General features: G+C 41.4%; 1 protein-coding gene across 2 annotated transcripts; it reads left to right on the forward strand.

Moving 5' to 3' along the window:
* The first annotated feature begins 5,923 nt into the window (after window positions 1-5,923).
* LOC308374864 (uncharacterized protein) lies at window positions 5,924-11,149 on the forward strand. Of its 2 annotated transcripts, XM_080850819.1 has the most exons (4): window positions 5,924-6,742; window positions 6,903-7,106; window positions 7,506-7,722; window positions 10,811-11,149. In XM_080850819.1, the coding sequence occupies exons 1-4, from the start codon at window positions 6,055-6,057 to the stop codon at window positions 11,016-11,018; spliced, it is 1,317 nt and encodes a 438-aa protein (XP_080706945.1). In that variant the 5' UTR covers window positions 5,924-6,054; the 3' UTR covers window positions 11,019-11,149. The 2 variants fall into 2 exon arrangements, with proteins under 2 accessions (XP_080706945.1, XP_080706946.1); XM_080850820.1 differs by lacking the exon at window positions 5,924-6,742 and having other exon boundaries at window positions 6,864-7,106.
* Window positions 11,150-12,519: the final 1,370 nt, after the last annotated feature.

Raw genomic sequence — 12,519 nt, forward strand, 5'->3', positions numbered from 1 at the left:
ATTTGAAAATGAAAATCAACTAGGCTAAAACAAAAATGCGCGCACAAATCTTCAGTCGTACAGGAAGAGCTCTCAGTGCAATTTGTTCTAGTTTAGCTGGAAACGTTATCCTGATGCCAGTCATACCTGCTCCCTCGTTGGTCTGAGGCTTCTTCTGTCTGGTCCTGGATCGGGTGAGGGCATTCTGTTGCTTGGCAGAGTACTGCTCTTGGCAATCCTCTGGAGAACGAGTTCCTACCTCCAAGGCAACATTTACCCAGAACGTAGGAGTGTACTTGGGAAAATAATTGACGGCCCTAAAGAGAAAGAGGTATCAATATCAAACAAGGAGTGTAAACAAAAACTGGTCTTTGCCGTGGTCGTACAGCTTGGCAGAAAAATGTCGTAATCTTATAAAGCCTACATTGCAATGTTTCAGGTCATTTCTACCAACTACCCATGTCATTTTTCATTTCTGCTTTTTCTTCAGTGCATTATCTGTGCAAATCGTGCTTACCTCTGCTAATTTACACTTTGCAAAGCTCCTCAGGGGTTGACTATTTGAAAGCTCAAAGATCATTTCAATTTGGATTATGGGGACATGATGATTTCTAAGCTGTCACGCTGAAATCAAACTTTCCTCATGAAATGGTTAATCATATATGTAACTTACTCGTGAAGTTTTTGCAGCTCTTGATCTGTCCAGTTGCCGTTGTAATCTTCTTCTCTAGTCTCTTTTCCAGTTCCCTTCTTGCCTCTAGGCTTCCTCTTCAGCAAGGTGCTGTCCCTATCAGACATGAAGTCCTCACTAGAGACATCTGCAGCGTTGTCATCCACGTACAGGACCTTTTTGCGACCTCTTCTCTTTGGTCTCGACTTCGGCGGCCCCATCACTTGCTGTTCACTTTCAGAGGGCGACTGAGAGGCCAAAGGAGTGGGAGGTTCAGGAATCCTCTTGGATCTGATGCGGAAACTTCGGCGCCGACTCTGGTCCGTGTCTGACCAGGGGGGTGCCGATTCCTGCTTCGGTGGTCTACCTCGGCCGCCGGCTTTCACCTGACCCTCACCTTTGTCCTGAAAAACTGGGTTATGTGTGTTTGTCTTATCTTTGTCGGCTTGAGGCGAGATACTGGCAGACCTCCTGCTGCTTCTCCTGGGTCCCCTCTGCTCCCTCTCCTTTTCTTGGAGGTGGTGCTCCTGTGTTTGAGGTACTGCAAAGGGGGAAATCTCCTGGGTTTGGAACAGAGCCTTGTCCCTTGCATGGTGCACCCTTCGCCGCTGATGAGGCTTGGCTTTCCTAATTAGGCCCGTCTCTGCATCGTCTTGGCTGGACACACTCGGACACGTTTCTGTATGACACACAGACGGGTATTTCACAGTCCCTCCAGGATTTCACAAATTTATTTTGCGATAAAAATTTTGTGGTGATTAATTCAAAACACCACTTAAACTCCACATATACTAGAAAACAAATTTATGAAAGATACAAATCACAGACATCAGACAGATTATCTAGGAGTATTTAATATTTTTTGTATCTCAAATTCTGGTTAATATTCCGAACAGTATTCATGAGTAATCCTGTACTGTTGTTTAAAGAAAACTGAAAGACAAATGTGTTCAAAATGTTTTGACTATTCCTGGCCGATAGTATACTACCTCAAATTGCCCTTCAACAGACTAGGTTGAGACAGACTAAGCATTATCTCATGCAATCATCAGGAGGCCAGAAGAGGCAGAAATAAATTGAAATTGAAATTGCAAATCGTGGAATCGCGAAAAAACTGGAGGGACTGATTTGAACAGAAATATATTCAAAATGAACTGATGTCTCTAAATGAAGTAAATTAAATAAATAAATAAATAAATAAGTGTTACCTTTTTGGGAAGCTGTGGATTTTTTTGTTCCCTGCATATGCTGAGGCTTTTCTTGTGCTACTCTTTTTGTTGGCTGTGGAAGAGAGGAACAGTTCATCCTTTTATACAGTCATTCATTCATACATACATAATTTCCTTTTTCGTGGATAAATCAACAGGGATTTTAAATACCAACTTTTGCATATTCAAGAGAATATGTAATTGAGCAACATGCATCCCAGCAGTCGAACACAATCAGTTCCAGTTGATGAGCATTTTCTTAGACATCATATCAACAATACTGATTACACCCCAAAATATCAGTCAATAGCGGAGACAGGCACAGGAAAAGCAAGCCATCCCAGAATAAACCTAGTATAGAGATCTATCTAGTATAGAGAGGAAACTAGACAGGTACCGTCACATACCGTCTGCACTATGGTATAGTCCTCAAGAACAGTGACGTTCAGGTCCTTGTCCACCACAACCCGGCCCCCCCTCCAGTACTCTAGAGGGGGTTTAATTTGACGGCCACTGCGGGACAACTTCAGGCTGCTCCCTAGTGAACCTTCCGGTGGGGTTGCGTCTGAAAGACAAGTATTTCACTAAGTCCCATTTTAAAACACAGACACAGAAGATTATAGACAGGCGGTAATACATGCCGACTATTAGACCAGCACCTATTCTGAATGGGCACTCCTTTAAAAAATAAAAATAAAGTAAATAAACTTATACTCTGCTCCTTGAAAAAAGGTAATTCTGCATATTGTTAGTAGGGATGTCCTATTCAGACGAACACGGTTCAACTTACATGTAAACTCTGGGTTTGTCTCTTTCAGAGGCAGCTTCTTTCGCTTTGAAGGCACAAATGTCTCTTGAGTCCCCAGATTTAAGCTGTTACATAAGAACAAAAAGACTGTCATTTGTCAAATCAAGACATCTGCCAGACTCCAGAATCAAACTGAATGACAATGCACTTATAACTTATAACTTATATACATTCAGTGACTAGAACAGAACTTTATGACCTACTCATAAATTAATCATCCTTACAACAAATGCAAATGTATTGACCAGTGGTTGTTGCAGACAGACACAACAGAACACACCCTTTACATTCTGTTAGATACGTTTGAAGGTACTCTTTCCACATCTGTGGGAAACCACCAAAAAACTTCTTCAGAAACCACTGGGGTAATCCTGCAAAGGGGGAGACAACAGAAAATAACAATGACAATTACCATTATGTCTGAAAATTGAAATGAAATGTAGAAGAGACCATATTTAACGTAAATATACAGGGAGACCAACATTGTTATATACTTTAAAAAATAGCTCATCCTTCCATTCAAAACGAGACACAGAAAACTACGAACCAGATGGATATCTATTTGACATTTTGCCAATCAGGATATAAGTGCTTCCTGAGACCGTTTTTAGGATATTGCTTGCAACGCGTTCAGCTATACTGTTGCTGTGCCAGGGTATTTTGGTGTCCCTGAAATAGTAAAGTAAAAGACACAGGTTAAGGCAAAGCACTGGGGGACAAACACGTGACTAAAAACATGGGATACAAATCATTACCCATATCAATTGAAAGCTCTCACTTAATCAGACATTTTTGTCCCAGCCAATTCACTGTGCAAGACATATACTTCAGTTTGTGTACTCCCAGTGAATTTAACCCATGCCCTTTGTATTGTTAGCATCTGCCCCTGCCAATTGAGTTACAGGAGCAACTGGGAAATAAGCAGACACACACAGGCATAAACAGCTGAATTCAACTTACACTCGCGTTCCATCAACGTAAAGTCTACTGTCACTCAGCTTCAAGACCCAGTCCTTCAGCTGAATTCCCTCAATCTGTATATAAAGAACAAATGAAGCCAGGGCCGGTGAAAAGTCAAAAGTCTGCATTGGATGGCATTAACAAAAACCTACTGAGCTGTCCCAACAAGAACTCACCATCCTTGGGTCATGGTTATTGGAGTCCGCCCTCTGCTTTTGAGGGATAGCAAGACGTGGAGAGCCCAGCAGCATGGAGTCATCCCCATTCTGAGCTGAGACGCAAGCTCGTGGGGAGAAAAAAGCACGCTTTGCATTGGATGATTTCTGCAAAGCAATGGGGCTGATGTTCTCTGATTGGGTGCCACACACTGACTTGTCACTGCAGGCTGCACCCACTCTATTATGGATATGATGTGTTTCCGCCACAGGTATATCCATGAAGGGCTCCATTACCTTGACATTTTCTAGTTATAACAAAACAACATTACAGTCTGTATACTTGAGAAGGATGGTTAACATTTTCACAGTGTATGCCTTCAGACTCCTTAAGTAAGTTTAACTTATTTGTAAACACAACAAAAGCTAGGGTCCAGTGAACATTGAGAGGAACTATCCCTGATTCAAGGTATGACAACAATGTTTAATAGGTCGCACAAATATATAAAGCCGCTTTAGAGATAAACTTAAATGATAACACATGCATTTTCATGAAATGAATAGTTAATCTGTAGTCTTGGAGAATGTAGGCCAAAAAGCATACCTTTGCTTTCTGACGTTTGGTTCAGAAGATTTAGTTTCCGAGGTCGTCGCTCATCTTTTTTCATCATGGCAAATATTTTTGCAGGTGACTGCATGACTGGCATCCTTTCCAACACAACGCAGCATCCTGTGAGAGACAATATTAAATATATATTCATGTACTTACAATGCAGGTAGGTTACAGATGATGGTGACCAATGTTGTCAGTGAACTCACCAGGTCGACTGATCCCCGCAGTCCCATTTCTTGGACGCTCATCGGCACTGGGAACTACTGGTTCGGTAGAAGCTCCGACAGGGTCCGAACCTTTTGCTGGAGTTGATCGCTCGATAACCTTGACATTGTTATGACCTCCATGGAACCCCGCATCTGGCTCACCACTATCCATCTCAGATGTTAGAGATCCTCCTGGGGAATCGGGTGGGGAGAGGGTGAATGCATCCGTGTCATCCACGGAGGGTGGGTATTGCTCGATATCCATCTTTTCGAAGTCTGTTTGAGCCCGTAAAAGTCTGTATGCTGGCGTCAAGTCTTCGTGTGCAAGTGTACTCTTTAAAGGGGTGTTTTGATTTGACAGTTTGGCTTTCATTCTTGCAAAGATCTTTACCGGGGCTTCCCCCCGACTGAACCCGGTTGCTCTCACAGCAGTTACTGCTGGATGGATAGAGTTTTCCCCACGTAATGCTCTCCCGTTCTCGGAGATACAGCTGAGCGCACAAGACAGGTCTGGACTTGAGTCATCGCGAGCTGTGGAGCTGAGCACTTCTCTTCCGTGTAACGTTCCAAACGAAGGCTGGCTGTCGCCATCACGATAAATGCTTTTCAGTTTGGCCGAGTCTGTCCCAGGAGTGTACGAAATAATTCGAGTTGGTTGTCGGGACACGTGTTGATAGTAACTTGGGTCATGGGCCCGGTAAATATTACATTTAGACGGTGACAGAAACATATCTAGCTGTTCAATTTGACTGTGGTCAAAATCAAGCAAAATAACTTATCCAAGGTAGCCAACGTTAGCCAGCTAACTCACATAAACTATCAAGGGAAATCGCCAACATTAGGTTAGCGTACTAAAATAACTATTAGTTAGCAACATAGATCTTGGGAGCTAACAAATCATCGTTTATTCAAGACAATTTTAAACTAACCAACAAATCACGTACTCGATATATTTGCTAAGCTAAAAGCGACACGTAACTAGCTGGCTAAGATAGCTAGCTATGTGGTTAGCTAGCATACTCCAACACAAGTACAACATGATAGCCAACAAGCAATACTTGATAGCTGTACTATTCGAAATCGTCTCGAAAGATTTGAATGAAATCAAACTCAAGCTAAGCAATTCTCGAGCTTATCAATTCCCTAAATGCTAAATTTGACTAATCTGTTCCTTAAACCCTTATATTTACCCATCCTATGGAACTACTGTGGCAGTTTGAATTTTCCGCGCTCCAGCATGTTGTGATTGTGTCACTTCCGTCATGGTACGTCATTGCCATGCGCATTTCACTTCGGCAGTAGTCAGGAGAAGACTGGTGTTAAAGTTGAGTTTACTGTGGTTGAGTCATGTTTTGACCATATCCTTGCCGAACTAATTAAATACCTTATTCCCCAACCAACAAAAAGGGGGTGTTCCTAAAATGCAATGTTACAGTGAACAAACAGTCTGTTACCATGTCTGTTTTTCTTTTACCAGAAGAAATATGGATGCATGTGTTCAAGTATCTGTCAAAGTCAGACAGAATGGAAGTTCGTTCTTGCTGCAAATATTTTAAGCGTCTGGTAGACCATCGTTCTCTTTGGAAAGACGAAATAATTGTGCTTCGAAGAATAAGGTCTTACAATTCTAATTTCTGGAAGACACTACGCTACAGGATGCTCACCGCTGTCGTCGTGGTCAATCCAAATATAAGAGAATGCAAACAAATCGTTACATCTCTCCCATGGCTCAGGTCAGTGACAATAGATTTGTCAAATGTCGATTCGGATGTCCTGACGAATCTAAGCAGTTTGAGGGAGTTGAAAAGGTTGGTCATTCGCTCTAAATGTCATCGTTCATTGGCAGTGTCCAAGAGTCTGATATTGCTACCTCAGCTCGAACATCTGTCCGTGTGTCGCATCCTCAACTACGTTAGGTCAGACATAATGACTGCCATATCTCAACTCTGCAACCTGACTTCGCTACATTATCACGAAGGCCTTTCTCCCATCCCTAAAAAGATGTTCCACGCCATGTTGAAAAGCTTGCCCAAGCTTAAACATCTCTCTCTTCGAATGTGGACAGGTCATGGCTCTCGAATGTGGACAGGTCCTCTCCCTGACGATTACTTGAATTTATCTAGAGTAGGTTTGGATTCACCAGGTGAGCTAAGGCTGGAAACTTTGTTCAAAATAAAGTGTGTATCAGCACACCGATTTTAGTTTTTCAGTTTAGAAATAACCTACAGCTATTCATGTACAATTTAAAATACTGCACCACAAGTATGGTGTATGTTTAAAAATATCAAACTCTTCCTTTTAAGATCTACATAATGGTAACAATGGCCTCACCAGTCTTGAGCTTCTGAACTACATGGATCCCATGCTGTCACCGGTGGCTTTGAAGCATCTACCCTTTCTGGAGAGCCTGACAGTGAAGTACATTAGCAGGGCCACAGAGCCCAGCAAGTGTCACCTGAGTGCATGGCTACAGAGTCTGGCCCACCTCACAGAGCTCAGTGTTACCAGTGAGTCACAGAGCCAGGACTCTCTCCAGGGACCTATACTCATTCACTCAGTTAATACTTACAGCAAAAGTGTTCTACAGAATAACACATTCATATTATCATGCCTTTTGAACTAGCTGTGCTTGGCATTTCTTGAGTGTTATTATATTAGTTTAATATGAGAGATCTCTTTTAATATAAAGAGAGAGGACCTTATAGCCTTGTGTGTTCCAATTTAATAGTTTTTTTTTATTAAGTTGCCTTTATGTAGTGAACCTTTTGGGCTTTTAAAAGATTCTCAAAGTCTATTAACCATCTATCACCATAGACATAAAAAGTGAATTTTTACATTCGGTCCAATGAAATCTAATCACTACAGCTGTAAACAAGATATTCTGCTTTGCTGTTGGACTCTTCCAGATGGTCATTCATTCAGTGCTTATGCCAGTTCTCTGCCAAGGACTCTGAGGACTTTGTCTCTAACTGGCATGATGGTGGAACCAGGGGCTATAGCATCGGCTGGGGAGAAAGTGCCTGACATCCTCTGCCTACGCTACGACCCGTTTGTGTTCAACGGCCCCAGCTCTGTAGCTGAGATCCCAGAGGTTTTCCCACTTTTGCAAACTCTGAAAGTCAGGTGAGAATCAATGCTTATGTGTCATTGCACAAATGCAGTGGGATTTCTGTCCTATCACTTCTTTAAATGTAATTTAAAACAAAATGTCGGTGTGTTGCACTTGGTTTACTTTGAGCATCAGCATGAAGTATTTCCAATAAAATATTTTAGTACTGAAGTTATGTGCCCTTACCCGTTTTAACATTGCAAATTAAATATTGAGTGGGGAGCAAGAAGACAACACTTGGAAACCCAAAGATGTCCAAGGGAAATGGTGTTTACCAGAAACCATGTACCCATGATCAGTGGCGTCGTAGGGGGGGGGATAAAGGGGACTGAGTTACCAGGGCCCCATGTGGGGGAGGGCCCTTGAGGAGTGTGGAATTTTATTTTTCCTTTAAATATTAATATCATTTAAAGGTCCAAATTTTCTTGCTAACTAATATAATTTTAATGTTTTGGGTAAATAAATTGGTTGAATGATGGATTGAATTGTGTGTCCTAGTCTACATATAATGTCTGGAGACCCTCACCCCCCCGGCTCACGCACAAAATGGTTTAGTCCGCCTTCAGTGTGCTTTTTACCTATAGGCGCATTTGACGAATGTTAACGTTCATTCGACTGAGGCAACGGTGCGCATTGAAGATGTCCAAGAACGTTAAATCCGGGTTTCAGAAAAGAAAAGAAAGGCAGGCAAGAGAGAGAAAAAGAGACGAGGGAAAGCAACTACTAACAGACTTCTTTCCTAAGAAAGGTGAGCCCGAATGTGAAAGCAAACACCCTACATTAAATTAACTCATTATGTGGTAATAAAACGAATCAATACCACCGCGATTGTCATTGCTAAAAACGGCATAACACAAAATTAGAAATAACATGCCCTATCTGTAATCTGAGGTAAACTCTAAATACATGTTTGTTTGCATAGCCTTCCACAGTTGCAGAGTGTGTTGCACGCACATCCAATCCAGGTGCAGGGTAAAAAGAGATCCGTAAAAATGAAAGAATACCCACACTGTTGCTGCTGACACCTGACGAACACCTGACGAAGACCAACAATGGTCGAAACGTTGTGCCAATAAAATACACGGGAGCTGCAGCAACAGTGTGCGGGTATTCTTTCATTTTTATGCATAGCCTACCACACCATTGCAATAGTAGGTCTATACTAATTAGAACATTTGGCTAAATTAATATTTGTTAGGCCATAACATAATTAGGCTAATTAAGTAGCCTTATTAAGCCTTATTAGCCTTATTAAGTAGGGCTAGTCTAGGCTCAATAAGTTCATAAGGTTAGGCTGTCAAATTAGTTGGCTAGCAAAGTTAACTTGTGAAACATGGCACTCAGTTTCAGAAGCAGCTAGTGATGCAGACCCCTCATCCTCTGACACTGTGGTCTTGAGGCAAGGTGAGCAGTTTAAAATGAAAGTACATCATTTTAGCTATTTATACTGTAGGCTTAATGTGTTTAGCAAATAGCAACACAGGCTGTTCCATCCAAAGGTGACTTTTTTTTGTTGCAATCAGGGTGTGAAGGGGATTTTAAGCAATATAGTAAAAAGTGTTCCAGGAAAACATCCCATACTCTACCTTTAAACTAGCCTGGATACCAGCCCAAACCCCGCCCACAAAAATTTTTGTCAGGGAGATTTGGTCTGGCTCTGGGCTAATTGGGAGAGAGTTTCATCGGTAGGATGAAACCGGACCAATCAAATTGTCAGGGTGGGCTTTATACGTTGATGGACAGATACCAGCGCTTGAGTTGAATTAACCGGTAGATTCAAACTCCGACCAAGATGGCCGCGTCTCGGGTGCTTAGTGGGGAATATTTTATGTGAATTAAGCTATCTACACGACTTTTTAATGTCTACATTGACTCGGTTAGTTGTGCATGTGCAACACGAATGTTGCAGAGTATTTTTTGTCTTAACTAAAGCTCTCTAGACCATTATTGTTAGATCATTGCTAACGTGTACACAAAAAACCCATTTAAACTGACTGTAGCTTGTAGCCTTAATGCTAATTAATTAACGTGAGCAGGCATATCTCAACAGACATTGACAGCGCATTCATTTTGAAAGAGGAACAGAGAAACGCGATCAAGGCATTTGTCGATTGAAAAGATGTTTTTGCCGTCCTTCCTACGGGATCAGGTAAAAGTTTAATCTATCAGATGGTAATAGGCTACTACGTTGCTCTGATTGGTTCTAGGTATCCAATTCAGCGAATAGGCATTTTCTTTCCTGGTTCGTTGAAACACGCCCCATAATGACAGCCCAAAGGTTCGGTATCAGACTCATATTCTGACTAGAATCATGAGTATGACATCGTCAGGCTACCTTTAAACATGTTCAGTCACACAAATTACGCTACATTGGAATTGCCTGTTACAGTAATATCTATCAGATGCATCATGCTTGTAGAGGGTTCTGTCCAGGAAGATGGAGAAAATGTGGTAGAGGATGACACAAGTGAAGGAAGTGATAGCAGAGAAGATTCTGAGAAAAGTGAAAGGGATGAAGAGAGGTCAGAAAGTAGTCAGAGCAGTGCCAGGGAGTGTATGCCAGAAGATCCAGCACTATGGACAGAGAAATGAACTAATGAAGAGAGAGACACAATTGTTCACAGACTGGCAAGCAACATAAAAACAAATAAAATTACAGAAAAAGACAAGGAAGGGAAGCCATTTCCTAACTACCTTCAATTTGCACAGTTTCACTGTCAGGGGGGAGGGGGCGTGGCACTCTTTTTGGGGGGGGGGGGGGGGGGCTATGAACCTACTGTGTATAGGGCCCAGAATCTGGTGCTACGCCCCTGCCCATGATACTCAAGCATGATGAAACTCACTGCAAAGTGATATGTATAAACCCTATACTGAGGCCCAATTTCCACTCCATCTGTAGAATAATTGTTATATAAGTATGGTTAATGCCAGTACGTGCAAAAAAGTGACTTGAAGAAAGAGAATATTGAAGAAAAATCAGTTAACAAGACATCCTATTTCCCTTGTTACTCTTTTGCATTTTTTTTTATGTTACAAAATAGTGTTTTCACTTATGCATCCATTTATAACTTTCTTTACGTGTCTGTTGTTTCACCCTCTCAGATCCCACAGTGTGTCCGAGAAAGACTTAGCATGGCTTGGAGAAATGCACCAAATGAAGCATCTGGTGATTCTGGATGCTCGTCCCGGCCACTGTCCTCTTTCTTCAGATCTGCTCAGTAAATTACAGGATCTGACAGACAACAGAGTCCAAGTGGTTCTTTCAGGGGATGCAATAGATCCGGCAGCTTGTTTTTGCAACCATTACTAAGTGCCTTCCACCTTCTTTGGCAATAATGTTTTGATTGTACGCTATGACTCAGGTTTCTGAGGTAGCTTTTGTAATATTTTCTGTATGGTCTATTTTTGTATAATATTAAAAAAAACTTTTTTTTTATAAGGTCCTGCAGCAGCATTCCTCTGCTAATTGGAAAATAAAGAACTTTTTTCTGTAATCTGAAAAAATTAAATCTAAAGTATTTAAAAATGTTCAGTTAAGTGACATGTTTGTTGCATGGTAAGATCACCTGAATCATCATATAATTATAAAAACAAACATTGACACAAACTTCATGATGCATGCCAGCTATATAGGTCTCTCCCTCTCTCTTTGGAACAGTCTCCTGGGGCTCTCTGCTCATTAATAAGCAACATTGCTGGCAATATGAAAAATCTGCTGTGCATGACCTAAAGCTAATTTAAATACTTGGCAAAATTATTAAACTAATTTCATAACATGACAAAGATTTTAAGCATAAACATGGATGGGTCAGCACAATGCTGAGGTATTTCTGTGCGCAGACGTGGGTGATGTAGTATGTATAAATGAGTTGATTCAAAGCAACACCGTGAAACTTTTAAATTATTTCATTTCGAGCAGACCACCCACACAAGAACCTCCGTCTCCTCTGGTGTAAACAGCCCAGTTTGCGACCGGTAATGGGTTTGTTCTATTGAAGAACAACTAGGCCGTGTGAATGTTAATATCGAATAATCGAATCATTGTGATTGGCTGATAAAGAACGACTTCATTGACACATCCTGTAATTCCTCAACCCATTTATTCTTGATAGCGTCCTGTTTTTGTATCAATGAAATTGGCAAATATAGGTATATATTATCACTGCACCATTGTCAAGGCACAAAGCCTGCTCACAGCGTTCGAAGGCACCTCGTTCAGATTGACCTTTCTAAAAAAACTTCCCCTAGAGGGCAGTACACTCACACAAAACCTCCATCAACAGCATCACCGCCTCATCCCCCTTTTCTGTTTATGATGTCAGCTGCCCCTCCACTCCTTGCCATGCAAAAAATCTCCTTCAAATCATCAGCTAAGAGTCCCCGTTGCAGTGTTTTCAGCTGATACAGAAAGCAGTTATCAGGTAACTGTTGCCTTCCACACACATTGTGTAACAAACGATATTTTGTCATCTTGCGCATATTAGGTCTGACAAGACATTTGATATGCCTCTCAACTAGTTCTATGATAAGGCCTGTCATGTCAGTTTTGGTAGCAGGTGCCAGGCATATTCAATTAAGGTTTTGGTTTTGTCCACCATAAACAACATGTGGAAAGATTGTTTAGACTATAACCATGCACTATGGTGATTTGGAGCTTTTTTCTGAACGTGATTGAGCAAGACAATTATTTTACAACAAGAGATAAGCAAGGCTAAGTGAGAGGGAGAGAAATACAAGTGGATATGATACTAATTAAATCAATTCATGCACACAGCACACCCACTCCTGACTTTTGATGCATACCATCTACA

Source organism: Sprattus sprattus (genome assembly GCF_963457725.1).
Source record: "Sprattus sprattus genome assembly, chromosome: 13".
Taxonomy (NCBI): Eukaryota; Metazoa; Chordata; class Actinopteri; order Clupeiformes; family Clupeidae; genus Sprattus; species Sprattus sprattus.